The sequence below is a fragment of the Scomber japonicus genome, chromosome 19, assembly GCF_027409825.1.
Source record: "Scomber japonicus isolate fScoJap1 chromosome 19, fScoJap1.pri, whole genome shotgun sequence".
In the NCBI taxonomy this organism is placed as follows: Eukaryota; Metazoa; Chordata; class Actinopteri; order Scombriformes; family Scombridae; genus Scomber; species Scomber japonicus.
Window position 1 is genome coordinate 26,435,053 of NC_070596.1, and position 18,997 is coordinate 26,454,049.

Consider the following 18,997-nt stretch of genomic DNA (forward strand, 5'->3'; position numbering starts at 1 on the left):
AACATTGGGTGACGTCACGGATGTCAAGTCCATTTCTTTTATACAGTCTATGGTCACACCCAAGTTATCAGCGTTTCAGTTACAAAGTTGGAAAAAAGGCTGAAACTACCAAGCTAACGGTTAGCTGTTGTTAGCACGGTCTGCTTTGTAGGTCGCATATATACATATAAAAAATGTAAATTACACTATGACAGCATTTCCATATATATACATCTAACAATACTACTGTATGTATACGGCTGACGAGTAAAAGTATGAATAAAAGGATTATTACAGGAGCTTCTACTTACTGTTTACAACCAGGGCAGCCATCTTTCAATGTCAACTCAGGGGTTGTGTGGATCGTCCGACTTTCGGAGTCAGAAATCCGACCTCGGGGGTCGTTCCAGTTGAAAGTTTTGACTTGGAGTTCGGAAATCCCGACTTCCGAGTACAACTGGAACGCACCATTACTCCCACCATCATCATCATCATCATCATCATCATCATCATCAGTATCCCTGTTTCTATCAGCTTATCTATACACTATAGATCTGGAAACTGATATTCATACCTTTATCTCAGCATGCTGTGATTATTCTAGCTCACTTTTTTCTCTCTGTAGGAAAACCAAACTTTTTATACTACAATTTAAATACTAAATGCAGCCACCAGGATTTTTTAAAAGGTGCCAGAAAAGCACATTTGAGCATCTTTGCAGGTGTTGCCAGTGAGTTTTAAGACTTAGTACTTTTAAAGCTCAGGTGGGGCTGGCCACAAACTACAATCTCAGACCTCAAACCTTTTAACTTTTATTATACATGCCTGGCTCGATCCCCCGAGCTCCACAAACGCAGCTCTTATGGCCGATCCACGCTGAAAAACAAAGAGGACAGAGCCTTTTAAATCACCTCTTAAAACACATTTTTACATATTGGTCTCTCTGTGTTCTTTTACCTCTTATTATCTCTTATTCTTTTATTTATTTTTCTTTATCTGACAAGAATTTAGGTTAGCTCTACAGTATATAAATACAGTTTATTATCATGGTTAATTAATTGTGGGACACAGTTTTGTAGCAGACATTTTTTAATGGGACCAGTGGTGATGATAGAAGTCTATGATGAGCCTCAGATTACAGTAATGAGACCAATATATGAATTAAAGACAGATTGGGTCATTTAAGTGATTGGTTGAAAGAGGAAAAGCAAGAAAATGTTATTAAATATGTGTGTGTGTGTGTGTGTGTGTGTGTGTGTGTGTGTGTGTGTGTGTGTGTGTGTGTGGACAACCATTATAGCTCAGGTCCGGCTATTAAACTCAATTTAATCAACCTGTTCTGGCTACAGTATACGATTGCCTCATTTGCATTTAGCTCACTTGTGTAAGCAACCAGTGAGCCGTTGTGTCTTAGTTTAAAAATAAAATAAAATAACTGAAGCTATACTTTTATTGATTTGCTTTAAATGTTTTAATTAGCAGGTTTAGCTTTTAATTTCATCACTTAACCCTCCTGTTGTCCTCGAGTCAAGGAAGGAAGGGAGGAAGAAGGAAGGGAGGGAGACAGGAAGAAGGAAGGAAGGAAAGGAGGAAGCAAGAACGGAAGGGAGGAAGAAAGAAGGAAGGATGGATGGAAGGGAGGAAGGGAGGGAGGAAGAAGGAAGGAAAGGAGGAAGGAAGAACAGAAGGGAGGAAGAAGGAAGGAAGGATGGAAAGGAGGAAGAAGGAAGAAAAGGAGGAAGGAAAGAGGGAAGGAAGGATGGAAGGAAAGGAGGGAGGGAGGAAAGAAAAGAAGGAAGAGAGGAAGGACGGAAGGAAGGAAGGAAAGGAGGGAGGGAGGAAAGAAAAGAAGGAAGAGAGGAAGGTAGGAGGGAGGAAGGAAGGAAAGAAGGACAGAGGAAAAAGAAGGAAGGGGAAGGAAAGGAAGGAATGAAGGAAGGGAGGAAGGAAGAAAAGAAGGAAGGAACGATGGAAAGGAGGAAGAAGGAATGAAAGGAGGAAGGGAGGAAGGAAGGAAGGAACAGTCAAAACAGACAGAGTCAATTTGACCCCGGAGGGTTAATTATCCATCTGTATCTAGATGCAGATTTATGTTAAGAGGTTAAAGAGATGTATGATGTCACTTACACCTTTGGGAAAGTGAAGCATTGTGGGAAACGTCCTGAACCAACAGATCAATAAAGTCTGGAGCTGTGGTTATATTTGTAACACTTTAACAGATATCTAAGGGGAGTGTCAGGCTTTCCATCCTTAGAGTGGGAGAAATATGTTCCTGCTGCTTTAACTAGATTCTGCTTGTCTCATTAAGATTTCTTTACCTCATTAACTTTGCCACCGTGAGCCGTCTCTACAAACAGAAAAAGGAGACGTGCTAGTTTGTCAAATCATACAGATTAAGTGTCTAAATTAAAAAGTATGTTGTACTTTAATTTTCTTTTCTTTTATGCAGGTGTGTGTTAAAAGGATGTGCATTAAAAAAAAAAGCTCATTGTAAATATTATATGGTAAAATACTCACTCTGAGCAGATATTTACTTATTTCACCTGAACTATTTTTCTTTCCTAAAGTAAAGTAATTCTGAAATAAAGTGCAAGAAAGTTATTCTAAAAAGGAAAGTCCCTTATTCAAATCCATGGTTAAGCTTTGATTTGTCTAAACCTACTACATTCAAATATATGAATGAATATTGATGTTTTTGTTAAGAAATAGAAATCATTTGGTTGTTCAGTCTCTCTAGTCTAAATCTCTGCAAGAAAGCAAATAAACAGAATATCCTGAATTATTTGTTTAACCTTCGTGTCGTCCTCCCGGGTCAAATTAACCCTGCGTGTTTTGACTGTTTCTTCCTTCCTTCCTTCCTTCCTTCCTTCCTTCCTTATTTCCTTCCTTCCTCCCCAATACCTTCCTTTTTTTCCTCCCTTCCTTCCTTCCTTCTTTCCTTCCTTCCTCCCTCCCTCCCTCTCTCTTTCTTTCCTTCCTCTCTTTCCTCCCTTCCGTCCTCCTTCTCTCTTTCGTTCCTCCCCATTTCTTTCCTTCCTTCCTTCCTTTCTTCCTTCCTTCCTTCCTTCCTTCCGTCCTTCCTTCCTTCCTTCCTCCCTCCCCATGACCTTCCTTCTTTCCTCTGTCCTTCTTTCCTTCTTTCCTTCCTCCCTCCTTTCCTTCCTTCTTCCTCCCTTCCATCCTTCCTTCCTTGACTCGAGGACAACAGGAGGGTTAAAGGGAAAAAGATAGATATATGTATTTTACAGAGATTTACATAGACTTAATCAATCAACAACAACAGATAGCACCATATTAACATATCATATCATAGGTCAGCACATGCAGGTAGGTAAAAAAGAACAAACATCAGCCTGAGGGTTACATGGGTGTGTGTGTGTGTGTGTGTGGGGGGGGGGGGGGGGTCCGAACTGATGTAACGCCTTCTTTTATATGATATCTGAGATACTGAGGGGGATAAATATTGCGCTCAGTCTCTCCATCGGCATAACTTTGAATATCTCTCCATGCCATTGATTCACACTAGGAGAAAAATCCTGTTTGTGACATAAACACGTTCGAAAACTGTCAAATTATTCAAGTATGATATCACATTATAAATTATGATACACTGGAGAGACAAGGAGAGAAAAAACTAGACACCAAGGACAAAACTAATCTTATTTTATGTTAACCTTCGTGTCGCCCTCCCGGGTCAAATTGACCCTGTCTGTTTTGACTGTTCTTTCTTTCCTTCCTTCCTTCCTTCCTTCCTTCCTTCCTTACCACTTTCTGTCCTTTCTATCCTTTCTACCTTCCTTCCTTCTTTCCTCCCTTTCTTCCTTCCATCTGTCCTTCCTTCCATCCCTCCTTCCTTCCTCCCTTCTTCCTCCCTTCCTTCCTCCTTCCTTTCCTTCCTCCCTCCCTCCTTTCCTTCCTTCTTCCTCCCTTCCTTCCTTGACTCGAGGACAACAGGAGGGTTAAACACTTTGCTTTCCCAGAGGCAATCCCTCATGGAAATAATGTTGACATAAGGAACAAAGAAGCTGTGTTTTGCACCAAAGCCAAATACTCCATCATAAACTCTACTCAACGTTGCATTGTGATATATTGTTCTGTATTGTAGTGCATGCTGAAATGGGCTGCAGAACCACATTAGCTAAATAGAAATAAAAATAAAATGACATAAGAACATAAATAACCTTTATAACAGAGCAGATGTAAGTTGATATTCTTAGTCTGCTCACACTTCTTTTATTAGCCACTCCTCTGTGATCCAACACAACGCTGAGGAACGGCCATTATGACTGAACACAAACTATGTGGACTCATTCCATATTTCCAAAGTGAATTCAATAACATCAGCACTTTATGACAGTCTGTGCTGCTGTTTCACTTCACTAACAGTTTGCCATTTGGAGTTTTCTCAAGTCATTTATTTGGAGTTGTGAAACAAACCAGGGAGAAAGTCACTGCAGACACAGATGGGCTCCTACTCGACACCTCACTCACCGACTGTCAGGTTTGGGAAGGTTACTTTGGAAACGTAATAGGTTACAGATGACTAGTTATCCTATTTAAAATGTAATTAGGGAACTATTTCAGTTACTTAATCAAAGTAAAGTTTTGATTACTTTTCTAATTTTCTAACCAATGATTTCAGCTGTTAGGGTAAATGTTCCCATTAAGCACCAAAACCATTTCATGGATACTGACATGATTTATAAGGGAAAACGTATTCATTAGTTCATGTAGGTTTTGGAATATAAAATAAAGATATTTGATGAAAAAAGTCAAAAGTCAAAAGTCTGGCATGGGCTTAATTTGTACTCAGTCAATCAATTAATCAATCTTTGTTTGTATAACGCCAAATCACAACAGAGTTATCTCAAGGCTCTTTCCACATAGAGCAGGTCTAAACTGAACTCTTCAGGTTTTAACTTTAAAGAGACCCAACATTCCCACATGAGCAACAGTGGAGAGAAAAAACTCCCTTTTAACAGGAAGTAACCTCAGAACCAGACTCAGAGTGGGAGAACATCTGCCTCGACCGGTTGGGGATGAGAGGAGAGAGAGGAAGGATAGAGGAGAGAGAGGAAGGAGAGGAGAGAGAGGAAGGAGAGGAGAGAGAGGAAGGAGAGGAGAGAGAGAGAGAGAGAGGAGAGAGAGACAGAGAGAAGGAGGAAGGAGAGGAGAGAGAGAGAGGTAGGAGAGGAGAGAGGACGTCTACAGGCCCAGATTACCTGTGAGACCAGAAAGCACAGACAACTCCGGGGAAGAAGTTTAGCTTATTGAATGCATTAATAGTACATGAATGTTAATGGATATAGATGGATGGATAGAGAGAGGGAGGAGGAGAGGAGCTCAGTGCATCATGGGAGTCCCCCGGCAGTCTAAGCCTATAGCAGCATAAGCTAAGACCTCTAAGAGCCCTAACTATAAGTACTGTGACACCAATTATCCAATCCACTTTATTTATATAGCACAATTTTAACAAACACAAGGTTTCCAAAGTGCTGCACAACAAGATAAAACACAATAAATAGATAACACAATAGAAGCACAATAGAAAAAAGAAATTGGATTGGATTGGACACCAATTAAGCCAAATGTGTGCTCCAAATAAGCCTGCGTCATTATTTAATACAACATTATTAAGGATTATAAAGAATTAAAAGCAGCAATATGCGTATTCAGTAACTATGTAACTCCATTAGATATAATTAGTTACTCCCCAACACTGTTCATGGTCCAGTTCAGTGTAGCCACACATCAGAGAAACACAATGACATGACAGTATGTGATTGTATTAGTGTGGGTCAATTGTAGACATTGTCGCTATAATGAAAACATTTATTCAAAAGCCTGAAGGATGCCTTTGATTCTGTGCAATAATGTAACAAGGACCTTAGAGAGAGAAGAGAGCAGTGAAGATACATCGAAGATTAAATTACACACTTGCAATATCCTGTTTGCTGCAGTATGGTGGCTTTTCATTTTGTGCGGTCAGTAGACAACAGCATGTTTACTTCAAACACATTTTAAGTCATGGTTGACGTTGTTGCTGCTCCCTGAAGATATCAGTTTAAAAATAGGACGAATACTGTTTTTTATAATATGAATAGGACAAAATATTAAGAAAAGAAGATGTTAAATTCAGTTCCAGGCATCAGAGAACAGGACACATCATGTTTGTCCTTCTTGGAAAAGTCTAAATTAGCAGAAATCTCACAACTCCAGCAGCTGATTGCTTAATCATGAGCTGTCTGTCTGATGCATGTAGAGTGTTTTTTTTATGGGAAGATGATTGTCAGCATACATCTACAGATGCATCTGGACCAGGCGGGGAGTTCTGGTCCTCTGAAATGAGGCCAACGTGGAAATAACTCAGAACTGCATTCTATCAAAAGGCCACCAGGGGGCGACCGTCTCTATACAAGTCAATGGAGAATTCACCAACTTCTCACTTGATTTCTAACCTCAGTAAACGTTTTCAAAATGTGTTTATGGTCTCAATCGCTAGTTTAAAGCCTTCTTCAATGCAGTATGATGTTCATTTGGGACATTTTGGCCTCCCTGATTTTATATTTGACGATAAAGCAGGGTATGCATTAGGGCGTGGCTACGTCCTGATTGACAGGTTGATTGACCAATGTCCTCGAGATCCAGCCCTCGAAACCATAGCAACCTCCCCGCTCCGCCCATGTCTCCGCCTCATGCCCATATAAGTAGAATCCGTGTTTTTATTTTTCCCAGCATGCACCTGAAATTTTCAAGATGGCGTTGCCTAGATTCGAAACTATTGGCTTCGGAGCAGCAGTCCACAAACCAATGGGTGACGTCACGGATGTTACGTCCATTTCTTTTATACAGTCTATGTTCTTCAGTGATGTTCCTGGAATCATCAGGTGTTTTCGGGTCATACACCCTCCTCCAGGTGACATACAGCCTCCTCCAGGTGATAAGACTCACTAGGGCTGGGCAATTATTCGAAAAATAATCAAAACCGACATTTAGAAACTCTAATCGACTTGTGTCCTGAAAGCTACCATGACTCCACGGCTCTCTTCTCTTTTGAGCCACAGTCATCTTGAGGCTTTCCCTGCGGTTGACTCTCTCTCTTATGGGATGATGAGACTCAAAAGCTTATTTAATTTAATTTATAGGGGACACATTAAAGAGGCAGGAGCTGAAATAGTCTATTTCAGACAGAGGCTGAACCAGTATAAAATAAATAATTAGTTTTTTGAACTGCAAATCATGCAGAGATTTTCTAGTAGAGCCCCAGAATAAAAACCTGGAAATGGTCATATGTCATCTTAACCTTCGTGTCGTCCTCCCGGGTCAAATTGATCCCGTCTGTTTTAACTGTTCCTTCCTTCCTTCCTTCCTTCCTTCCTTCCTTCCTTCCTTAATTCCTTCCTTCCTTCCTTCCTTCCTCCTTCTCTTTCTTTCCTCCCCCCTACCTTCCTCCATTCCTTCTTTCCTTCCTCCCTCCCTCCTTCTCTATTTCTTTCCTCCCCCTACCTTCCTCCCTTCCTTCTTTCCTCTGTCCTTCTTTCCGTCCTTCCTCTTTCCCTTTCTACCTTCTTTCCTCCCTCCTCCTACCTTCCTTCCTTCCTTCCTTCCGTCCTTCCTCTTTCCCTTTCTACCTTCTTTCCTCCCTCCTCCTACCTTCCTTCCTTCCTTCCTTCCTTCTTTCCTTTCCTTTCCTTCCTCCCTTCCTTCTTTCCTTTCCTCCCTTCCTTACTTCTTTCCTTTCCTCCCTCCCTGACTTCCTCCTTTCCTTCCTCCCTTCCTTCTTTCCTTTCCTTTCCTTTCCTCCCTTCCTCCCTCCCTCCGTTCCATCCTTCCTTCCTCCCTTCTTCCTTCCCTTCCTTCCTTGACTTGAGGACAACAGGAGGGTTAAACAGTGACAAATAGAGAAATGCATTCACTAACTCCTCTGCTTTTTTCCCCCCAAATGATTTTCTGCATAAATCTGCTTTGTGTTCATAAACATTTGTCATTGCGCACATTAATGTAAGACAAATGAAGGTTGGCTTCTGAAGCACACATAGCTAATTACAGCAAACTGTATTTGCAGGATTGGTGGAGCGGTACCAATAGTATTCTCGTGGTTTGCGGAGGTGTTGGCTCGGGAGAAGAGAGGAGAGCATCTGAGCTGGCTCTGCATGTTCTGGATGATCGGAGGAATTTACGCCTCAGCCATGGCGTGGGCCATCATCCCACATTACGGTGAGTGACGCTTCTGACCTGATGAACCAGTCAAAACAATGCTGATGTTAATGCCGCACAGCACTTTTCAGTCATTTGTAGTTTTTTACTCATCAGCATTATAGTGATCTGCTTCTTATGAGGCTCACTGATTTTGGCAAGTTGGACATTCAGCAACTTGGTGGATAAAAGCAAAGCAAGAGATAATGGGAGGCAAGTTAGTAGTAAGAGAAATTTGACATTTAATAGTTGTAAAAACACCATATACACATTTCTTTTAGCAGGACTTGTTCCTAATAAGACACACAGTATACAAAAATGGAAATAAAATGCATCTTTGTTTAACCCTCCTGTCGTCCTCCCGGGTCAAATTGACCCCATCTGTCTTTTGACTGTTCCTTCTTTCTTTCCTTCTTCCCTCTTTCATTAATTTTTCCTTCCTTCTTCCCCTCCACCCTTCTTTCTTTGCTCCCTCCTCCTTCCATCCTTCCTTCCCTCCTCCTTTCCTTCCTCCCTCCCTCTCTCCTCCCTTCCTCCCTTCCTTCCTTCCTTCCTTCCTTCCTTCCTTCCTTCCTCCCTCCTTTCCTTCCTTCCTTCCTTCCTTCCTTCCTTCCTTCCTTCCTTCCTTCCTTCCTTCCTTTCTTTCTTTCTTTCTTCCTTCTTTCTTTCCTTCCTTCCTTCCCTCCTCCTGTCCTTCTCTCCTTACTTCCTTCCTCTTTTCCTCCTTACTCCTTTCCTTCCCTCCTCCTGTCCTTCCTCCTGTCCTTCCTTCCTTCCTTCCTTCCTTCCTTCCTTCCTTCCTTCCTTCCTTCCTTCCTTCCTTCCTTTCTTTCTTTCTTTCTTTCTTTCTTCCTTCCTTCTTTCCTCCCTTCCTTCCTTCCTTCCTTCCTTCCTCCCTTCCTTCATTCCTTCCTTTCTTCCTTCCTTCTCTCCTTACTTCCTTCCTCTTTTCCTCCTCACTCCTTTCCTTCCCTCCTCCTGTCCTTCCTTCTGTCCTTCCTTGACCTGAGGACAACAGGAGGGTTATTTTTTGTGCTGCTAATACACATTTTTGTAAATGCAAATGTACAAAATTCTAATAATTCATGATGTTTTTTTACATATTCTATAAAAATGTTTTCCTGGACCATAATATAGTGATTGTGAATGCCTTTTTTTACCATATATAACTAGAATACACTTTATTCACTCTGTGACAGCTTCAGTAAGAAATGAATGAAACATCTAATAATGACTGATGGGGAATGAATGAGTCAGAATATGAACAGTATGTAAAGGTTAATCACCAATATAAATAAAAATGATCCACACACAAGAAAGAATGCAAAAGATATGTTGTACTTTTTTAACAGATACTGACAGTATACAGAAGATTAAACTGCATCATGGAAATTAAGGGGAAAGTTAAAGGTTCAATCCCAAAATCAGTAAATTTCCCACCGAGACTGAACTTCTATCCCAAATACTGCAAATAGAAAAAAATAGTTTGACTTCCCAGTACAGCTCTGCTCTTGATGCTTCTCCCTGCTGTAGTGATGCAAATACAAAGTAAAATGATAGATAACGTGCAGAAAGGAAATTCCAAATAACCCCCCCCCCCCACCCCCACCCACCACTCATGGGGCTTAATTTAGAAATCCAGACCCTCCGGTGTGCACACAACACAGAGCAGGTGGCAGTGTAGGTGGAGGCTCTGAAAAAGCAACGCAGCATATGTGTCAGCCTACACAGTGCATACGAGAACAAGCACGTCTTTATTCATCTTACTATTTTTTTGTTTACCCTTTTGTTTAGATATGATACTAGTTAGTTACATTTAATGTCTTCAAATGACATGCTGCTTTATTTCCTAATTTTCCTGTTGAATCTCCAACTCAGACATCTTAATTCTAGTAGGCAATTAAAATACTTGGCTCTACAACTTCCTGTGTTGATTTAATCTTTTTTTAAAGTTCTACATTATACACATAGAGCACATCTCTGTACTCACATATTGATGGCAAATGTTGTAGATACCTGTTCGGCCTCATTTATTTCCTTTTATCTCACCCACAAGTTTGATTTTACATACTCAGGATTTTTCTAAAGCTATGTCCATTAATTATGAATTATGAATTAATTATTATGATTATAGTAAGATGGCGCCATCCCAGGTGGCATCCTGTACCGCAGCTCCCCTCGTGTTTTTTAAATCTGTCATTTCCCAGCTTGGGATCAATAAAGTAACTATCTATCTATCTATCTATCTATCTATCTATCTATCTATCTATCTATCTATCTATCTATCTATCTATCTATCTATCTATCTATCTATCTATCTATCTATCTATCTATCTATCTATCTATCTATCTATCTATCTATCTATCTACCCACCCATCTACCTATCTACCTATCTACCTATCTATCTATCTATCTATCTATCTATCTATCTATCTATCTATCCATCTATCCATCCATCCACCCACCCAGCTATCTATCTATCTATCTATCTATCTATCTATCTATCTATCTATCTATCTATCTATCTATCTATCTATCTACCTATCTATCTATCTATCTATCTATCTATCTATCTATCTATCTATCCATCTATCCATCTATCCATCTATCCATCCATCCACCCACCCAGCTATCTATCTATCTATCTATCTATCTATCTATCTATCTATCTATCTATCTATCTATCTATCTATCTATCTAATTGCAATTTTTAACATTCCACAAAATCTGTTTAATTTCACTGCAAAGTAAAGAAACTTAATTTTTACATCACTGATAGCACAACGCTGAGTTGTACTGTGTTTGAAATCTCCTAAACCAAAAAAAAAAGCAAATGTTTTTTTTCTAAAAGCACAGAAGCACATTGCATTCACCAAAGAAAAAGAAAACACAACAAAAACAGAGACCTTATCTCATAATTGCGACTACATGCAGCTTAAACCGAACTGTTTTAGCTGCAGCTGAAAAAGAAGAAGAAGAAAAAAAGAAAGCAGAGGATTTTAGACTCCTGTGCAATGTTGACACAATAATAATCTCATCCACACCACTCAGGGACGTTAATATCTGCCCCTGTCTCAAACCAAGGAGGAAATAAAAGTGAATGAAATCAGGAAGCAACATCACGCCTCATAATACAAGATAGTATTCTTATAATTACATCATCCCAATCTAGTTATTCATATTTTGTTGTAATAATGAGATGTTTTCAGGATTAACCCTCCTGGAAGGGAGGAAAGAAGGAAGGAAGGAAGGAAGGAAGAAAGGGAGGAAGCAGGGATGAAGGAAAAGAGGAAGGAAGTAAAGGAGTAAGGAGGGAGGGAGGGAGGAAAAGAGGAAAGAAGTAAGGAGGGAAGGAAGGAAGGAAAGGAGTAAGGAGGGAGGAAAAGAGGAAAGAAGTGGAGGGAAGGAAGGAAGGACAGGAGGAAGGAAGGTAGGAAAGAAGGAAGGAAGGAAGGAAGGACGGATGGAGAGAAGGAAGGGAGGGAGGAAAGGAAGGAAGAAAGGGAGGAAGGAGGGATGGAGGAAAAGAGGAAGGAAAGAAAGGAAGGAAGGAAGAAAGTGAGTAAAGATGTATGGAAGGAGGGGAAGAACGAAGGAAAAATTAAAGAAAGAGGGAGGAAAGAAGGAACAGTCAAAAGAGAGATGGGGTCAATTTGACCCGGGACGACGACAGGAGGGTTAACAAGACGTGTATGTTAACTTGATTTAAGCTTGACAATGGGAGACGGGTTATTGCAGTTAGCTGGAGCTCAGTTTGACGTCTTTAACCTGCAGTTCAAACACATCTAGTTCATAATCATGTAGGACAGCAAGTAGTGACTCATCCTTTGACTGCAGGAGGTGGAAGTGGTTAATATTTGTTTTTTTTTTTAGCCTGAGGAAGGAGTTGGAACGAGTGATTGAGCAGCAGAATAGTGGCTGATTGATTTTCTGTCGATTGACTCGCTGATGAATCGACTAATTGTCTCAGCTGTTACAACTTCTGTCTCTGTTCTGGGGGATTTTCTCAGGGAGGGATTTCTGGGATTTACTAAAAAGGAAATGATGAGAGGTTGCTGATGGTGTTATGATTGTTATTTGCCTTTTTTCTCTCTCTCTCTCTCTCTCTCTCTCTCTCTCTCTCTCTCTCTCTCTCTCTCTCTCTCTCTCTCTCTCTCTCTCTCTCTCTCTGTGAGGGTGGGTTAAGATGTGAATAAGTGTTTTTTGCTTTCATGTTTTGTCTGAAAGGATTCTAGATGAGAGGATTAATTGTTTTAATCTTTGTGTCGTCCTCCCGGGTCAAATTGACGCCTGTCTGTTTTGACTGTTCCTTCTTTCCTTCCTTCCTTCCGTCTGTCCTTCCTCCCTCCCTCCTTCTCTCTTTCTTTCCTTCCTCTCTTTCCTACCTTCCTTCCTTTCCTTCCTCCCGTCCTCCCTTCCTCTGTCCTTATTTCCTACTTTCCTCCCTCCTACCTTCCTTCTTTCATCTGTCCTTCCTTCCTCCTGTCCTTCCTTCCCTTCTTCCTTTCCTTCTTCCTTCCTTTCTTTCCTTCCCTCCTTCCTTCCTTCCTTCCTTCTTCCTTCCTTCTTCCCTCCTTTCCTTCCTTCCTTCTTCCTCCCTCCTTTCCTTCCTTCTTCCTTCCTTCCTCCCTTCCTTCCTCCTTCTTCCTTCCTCCCTTCCTCCTGTCCTCCTGTCCTTCCTCCTTCCTTTCCTCCCTTCCTTCCTTCCTTGACTCGAGGACAACAGTAGGGTTAAAGGAAGAAAATGAGAGAAAAAGGGGGCAATTATTTATCTTATCTTTATCTTATCTCTATAAGTTTTGGGAAGGTTACTTTGGAAATGTAATAGGTTACAGATTACTAGTTACTCTATTTAAAATGTAATAAGTAATGTAACTATTTCAATTACTTAGTCAAAGACTTTTCTAATTTTCTAACTTGTGTTTTCAGCTGTCTCACCAGAATCTAAGTTAGGGTCATCATTTCTTATAAAGCAACATTTATCTCTCATTGTAAAATGTATTCATTAGTTCATGTAGATTTTAGAATATAAAATAAAGATATTTGATGAAAAAAGTCTGACATGGACTGTGACACAATTTAAGCCCATGTGTGCTCCAAATAAGCTCACATCATGATTTATTTACAAGATATAAAAATATATTGATTTTTAAAGAATTAAAAACAGCAATATATGTATTCAGTAACATGTTAAATATTAAAAAATTAGGGAAAAAACCCTCCTGAGCAAAATCTTAAAGGTCTGACTTTAGGTGTAACAATAATAATAATCAATATTTTAGGTAACTGTATGTATTTAACTCTATTTCAGTAAAATGCAATGAGACACAGCAGTGTAGCAGGCAAGCTGTCATCTATATTCTTCATCTTTTATCTTTTTTTTTTACCATCTACAGCAATCTTTCATAATTCGTGTCCACATCACATCATCTGCATAATCAATATTTGTTCTCATTCTGTGGACTTTAATGTAACAGTGTTGGAAGCAGTGGAGGAAAAAAAAAAAGAAAGGAAAAAAAAGATAGATGATGAAAAAGATAAAAGGTTGGCTGATATCTCATAACGTGTAGTGAGCGTGAGCTGGAGGATAACAAAGAGGGAATGTCAGAGGATAAGAACAAAATGGGGCGAAATGAAATCAATCTGCTGCGGAGGGGTGTGGACGAAAAGAAAGAAGAGCAGAGAAAGAGATTATGAGGACAAGAGAGAAGGAGAGGTGGAGAGTGCACTTGATTTATGTGGCCTGTGTCAGGGATAATCGAAAGGTGAAAGAATACAGCGCAGGGCTAAAGGGAGGTGGAGAGAGACAACAAAGAGAAAGGGACAGAGAGAACTAGTATTACAGGAAGGGAAGCAAGAAAGAGTAGAAGAAGAAGAAGAAGGAGGAGGGTTTCTTTGTTTGCCATTTTTCAGGAACATGTATATATGATCAGATATAATGAAGTTTACTCTTGGACGCCGGCCATCAGGACACTAATCTCTCCTGGGGACAAAGCTCGGAGTGTGTGACTCTATAATGTCTCGGCACCAGGTTGATGAAGTACCTCGACCGACCGTGTGGTGTACTTATCTAGGACAAAGTCAAATGACCAAAACAAACCTCACTACACTACATGTAAAGAAAACTAGAAAGAAAACAACTATAAACTTTAATATACTAGACTATAAAGAAAATGTCTGCAAGCTTTGAGCACACTCATTTTTTTTATTACTAATTTGCATTTGCTCACATTTTCTGCCTGAGTTGAAGCTAATAAAGAGGACATCACATACTGTGCAGAGGAAGAAGAAAAAAGGAAAAAGAAGCATGTGGACAAAGTCAGATTCTGGTGCAGTGGCTTCCTCTGAGGGTTTGATAATGTTTGTTTTCTATTAAAGTCCATTTTATAACCCTCCTGTTGTCCTCGAGTCAAGGAAGGGAGGACAGGAGGGAGGGAGGAAGGGAGGAAATGAGGGAGGAAGGAAGGGAGGAAAGGAGGAAGGAAGGAAAGGAGGGAATAAGGAAGGGAGGAAGGAAGAAGGAGGGAAAGGAGGGAGGAAGGAAGGAAGAAGGAAGGAAAGGAGGGAGGGAGGAAGAAGGAAGGACAGGAGGAAGGAAGGGAGGCAGGAAGGAAAGAAACGAGGGAGGAAGGAAAGGAGGCAGGGAGGAAGAAGGAACGAAAGGAGGGAAGAAGGAAGGAAAGGGAGGAGGAAGGAAGGAGGAAGGAAGGAAAGGAGGGAGGAAGAAGGAAGGAAAGGAGAGAAGAAGGAAGGAAGTAAGGAGAGAAGGAAGGAAGGAAGGAAGGAAAGGAGGAAGGAGGAAGGAAGGAAAGAAAGAAGGAAAGGATGGAAGGAAGGGAGGAAGGAAAGGAGAAAGGATGGAAGGAAATGAGGAAAGAAGTATGGAAGGAGGAGGGAGCAAAGAAAGAGGGAAGGAGGGGAAGAACGAAGGAAAAATTAAAGAAAGAGGGAGGAAGGAAGGAAGGAAGGAACAGTCAAAAGAGACGGGGTCAATTTGACCCGGGAGACCAACAGGAGGGTTAATAGCTGCACAGTTTAAACGTGGTCTGCCTCCCTTCGAATCATTCTCATGCAATAAAATGTTTTTGATAGTACAGTTTATAGTAACGGCTGGCATTTGTTCAGCAGCAGCCATTCAACGTATCTCCATCGTGTAATTACCTCTCTGTGGTGTAGTTTTCATTGTTAGTGGCAGAGTGCTCCCTTCCCGTGTGGATTGCCTTCACAGGAGATGATGCAGCATGTAATCGAGCATTATGAGCATTACTCTCAACACTGAATCAGAGCTGTATTTAAGTTACCGTTAATAACACTTACAACCACTGCTGCTGCTTCACATTAAAAGCATTCAGCTGGTGAAACATGAGATGGCTTTTGTTGTGAAGCAGCCACAGGAAATGTAATTTATTTATTTATTTAAGCAGAGGTTAGCACTGACAGCAAATGTAATTAATTAATGAAGTCATTGTATTATGTTTTTCACAGTGGATCTTTTAATAGTAATTGGTGTGAGGCAGGAAATCAGGTCTCAGTTTTTCATGGCATGAAGAAAAAGGCAACTTATTGACTGACTTCTTTATTTAAAATGAACATGAGTTTGTTTGGCTTTGCTGTAAATGAATGCACAGGTGTCACTAAATCAGCCAGGACTGAAATCATGTGAGAGGTCATGGGTTCAGATCCTGGACGAGCCACCATTTACAGACTCAGAACATTTAAACATAATACATATATATATATATATATATATATATAACCCTTACATACTCTTCATAATCTGACTCATAATTAAGTCTCTACACTAACTCATATTCATCAGTTATTAATAAATGTTTAATTAATCCTTAATGAAACATTCGTCTATTCATTTAGCACTATTTTATGATCCAAAAGAACATTTTATTAATAGATTATACATGTTTGAATGACAATTTTTGAATTTTAGGTCAAATTTAGACATTTGCACAAGACAAAAATATGTGTATTTAGATGTATTTTATTTCCATTTTTGTATATTCATGGTCACATTAGGAAGAGTCTGGCTAAAAGAAATGTGTTTATGGGGTTTTTACAGCTCTAAAAAGTGAAAAATGGGTAAAATATGACCCCTGAACAGTATGTAAGGGTTAAAAAGAGAGAAGCGCCTGTAGCTGAGTGGTTGCAGTGCGTGTTATATACTTAATATACACATAATACATAATACATAAACATCCCTGGTTTGAGTCTGGTAAGGAACCTTTGTTGCATGTCATACCATCTCTCTCTCTCTCTCTCTCTCTCTCTCTCTCTCTCTCTCTCTCTCTCTCTCTCTCTCTCTCTCTCTCTCTCCTTGTTTCCTGTCGGCCTCTCTGCAACTAACTGTCTAATAATGAAGACAAAAAAACTAAAGGTGAAGCAAAGGGTTGCCGATATCAGCAGCGTCAGGGGTGTTTGATGTGCATGAGTGTAAGATGTGTGTGGGTGTTTTAAGGTGAAAAACAAAGGCATGAGAATAACTTAATACAACACACATACTAAATCAAGCAAACAGGTGCGTGAAGGGGAAAGAGAGAGAGAGAGCGAGAGAGAGAGAGAGAGAGAGAGAGCTGCAGCAGCCACAAAGCAAAGTGGCAGAGAGAGAAATATGCACTGCAGCGATGCTTAAACAACCTGGGAACACAGCAGGTGTTTCAGGTTACCTCTAATGATCCACCTGCAGAGAGACAGGTGAACCACACAGCGAGAAGTGCAGGATGACTCAGGGGTCATCGCCATGGTTTCTCACTTTAAACTTTGTGTCGTCCTCCCGGGTCAAATTGACCCCGTTTGTTTCGACTGTTCCTTCTTTCCTCCCTCCCTTCCTTCCATCTGTCCTTCCTGCCTCCCTCCTTCTCTCTTCCTTTCCTTCCTCTCTTCCTTCTTTCCTCCTACCTTCCTTCCTTCCTCTTTTCCTCCTCCCTTCTTTCCTTCCTTCCTCCTGTCCTTCCTTGAACTGAGGACAACAGGAGGGTTAAAAGATACATAAAAACTTTTTGCTCATAGTTTTGATGCAAAATTATATTTAAAATATGTTCAAAATGCAGGATTTCTGTCCCTGGGTAATCCCAAGACCTCCACAGTTTTCTTAGAGACTATTTCTGGGGTAGAAAGAAGCTCCAGTGAAAATAATTTCTGCCCTTTACAGAAACTTTAACACCAAACTGTATTTATTTCAATTAGTATTTCGCTTTTATTTGGTTATTTGACTTCAATAATTAGCAGTAAACACCAAAATAAGGATGTAATGTTTCATATGTTTGTGCGCGGTCATGGCAGATGGCCGCCCACCTAGAGCCTGTTTAAAGGGGGAGTTATTTCTTGCTACTATTGCCAAGTGCTTGCTCATGGGAGACTGTTGGGTCTATTTAAATTAAATTAAAGAGTACAGTCTAGACCTGCTGTGTGTGAAAAGTGCTGTGAGATAACTTCTGTTTGGAGCTGTATAAATTGAATTGAATCACACAGTGTTTATGTCTCCTGTGCCGTAGCTGGCTCTGTACAGTAGTACTATCTAAAGATAAAAACAGTCCATCTTAAAGCTCTCTCCGTCTGTCCTCACAAACTTTATCTGTGCGAGTGAGTGTGAGAGGGCCGGCCGAGGTTCATAATTGAGGTCAATTGATTAGATGCCAGTATTTTAACACATTTTTTCTCCCAAGATGCAGTGGTGTGTGGGTAATAGGTTCCGCCGCAGTGCTCCTTGCATTGACTGCTGAACAAAGGCCAGAGAGCTGTGTGTGTGCGTGTGTGTGTGTGTGTGTGTGTGCGTGTGTGTACCTGAGTGTATTTCAAGGTCTTACGAGTATGATACAGTAAAAGGAAATTAAGAATTACAAGGAAACCTGCCTTGAGCAGCGTTACATGTGGTGTGTGTGTGTGTCACAGTGTTTTGTCTGTATGCGTCCCCCTGTGCGTGACTGCTCACACCAATGCTTTAAAATTTGTGTCACAGCACTGAATGATGGCCAAGGACTGTGTGTGTGTGTGTGTGTGTGTGTGTGTGTGTGTGTGTGTGTGTGCGTGTGCGTGTGTTAGCTGTGCTCACTTACTGTAGAGTAGGGACATAAATCTTGTTGAGTATCTGAATCAGTCAACCATACCCTCCAGTCCATTATAGCTATAATCCCCCTAACGACACACACACACACACACACACACACACACACACACACACACACACACACACACTCTAACATACTTCCTTGATACTGATTCTCTGATACAGACTTGGCTGTATGAATGAAATTCAAACTGAGTTGGCCCCCCAAACACTTTCAAACTACTGTTATATAAAACTTGCTGATGATCGGTGAGCAACAATCCACTTCATCAATTCCACAGACTTCACTATAAATTGGAGAATAATAGGAAGGTTTGTAAGTTTTGCTGAAAGCCACTCGAACAACTTTCTGATAAATCACATTTAAAGTTGTTGGGTTTTTTTTAGGTTCTTTGTAACTGGATGAAATTGAGCCAGAAGGGATATTTGTTCCTGGTATTACAGCCTGAGTTACCAGACTTAATACTTTCAGAGACATCACACATTAAGTAGTAGTATCTAGAAGTTTCTTTCATTATGGGAACTTCTAAGAGGACTATAGTAGTATAGTACATATTACACTGAGAATTTGGAAACTCACATAAAATGGCAGAAAACAGGTCTTTTTGAGTTATTGGAAAGCTTATAAAGTCATTTCTGCATCCACAAGTCACTGGACTGAACACTTTTTAATAAACAGTCCATTTCCACTGCTTCTTTGCCACATTATGCTTCATCTGCTGTACAGGTATGTGCTTATCAGT

The 18,997-nt window shown here is 40.4% G+C and overlaps 1 protein-coding gene across 3 annotated transcripts in view; it reads left to right on the forward strand.

Annotated features, from left to right (window-relative positions):
- The window catches only part of LOC128380244 (synaptic vesicle glycoprotein 2C-like), a 44,452-nt gene that overhangs the window by 14,180 nt on the left and 11,275 nt on the right, over positions 1–18,997 (forward strand). For 2 of the 3 annotated variants that reach the window (XM_053339980.1, XM_053339982.1), the window contains exon 3: positions 8,045–8,196. In XM_053339980.1, coding sequence (XP_053195955.1) covers positions 8,045–8,196 — 152 coding nt within the window. Of the gene's footprint in view, positions 1–8,044; positions 8,201–15,437; positions 15,479–18,785; positions 18,798–18,997 lie in introns of all 3 variants that reach the window. The other variant, XM_053339979.1, reaches the window with a different exon arrangement.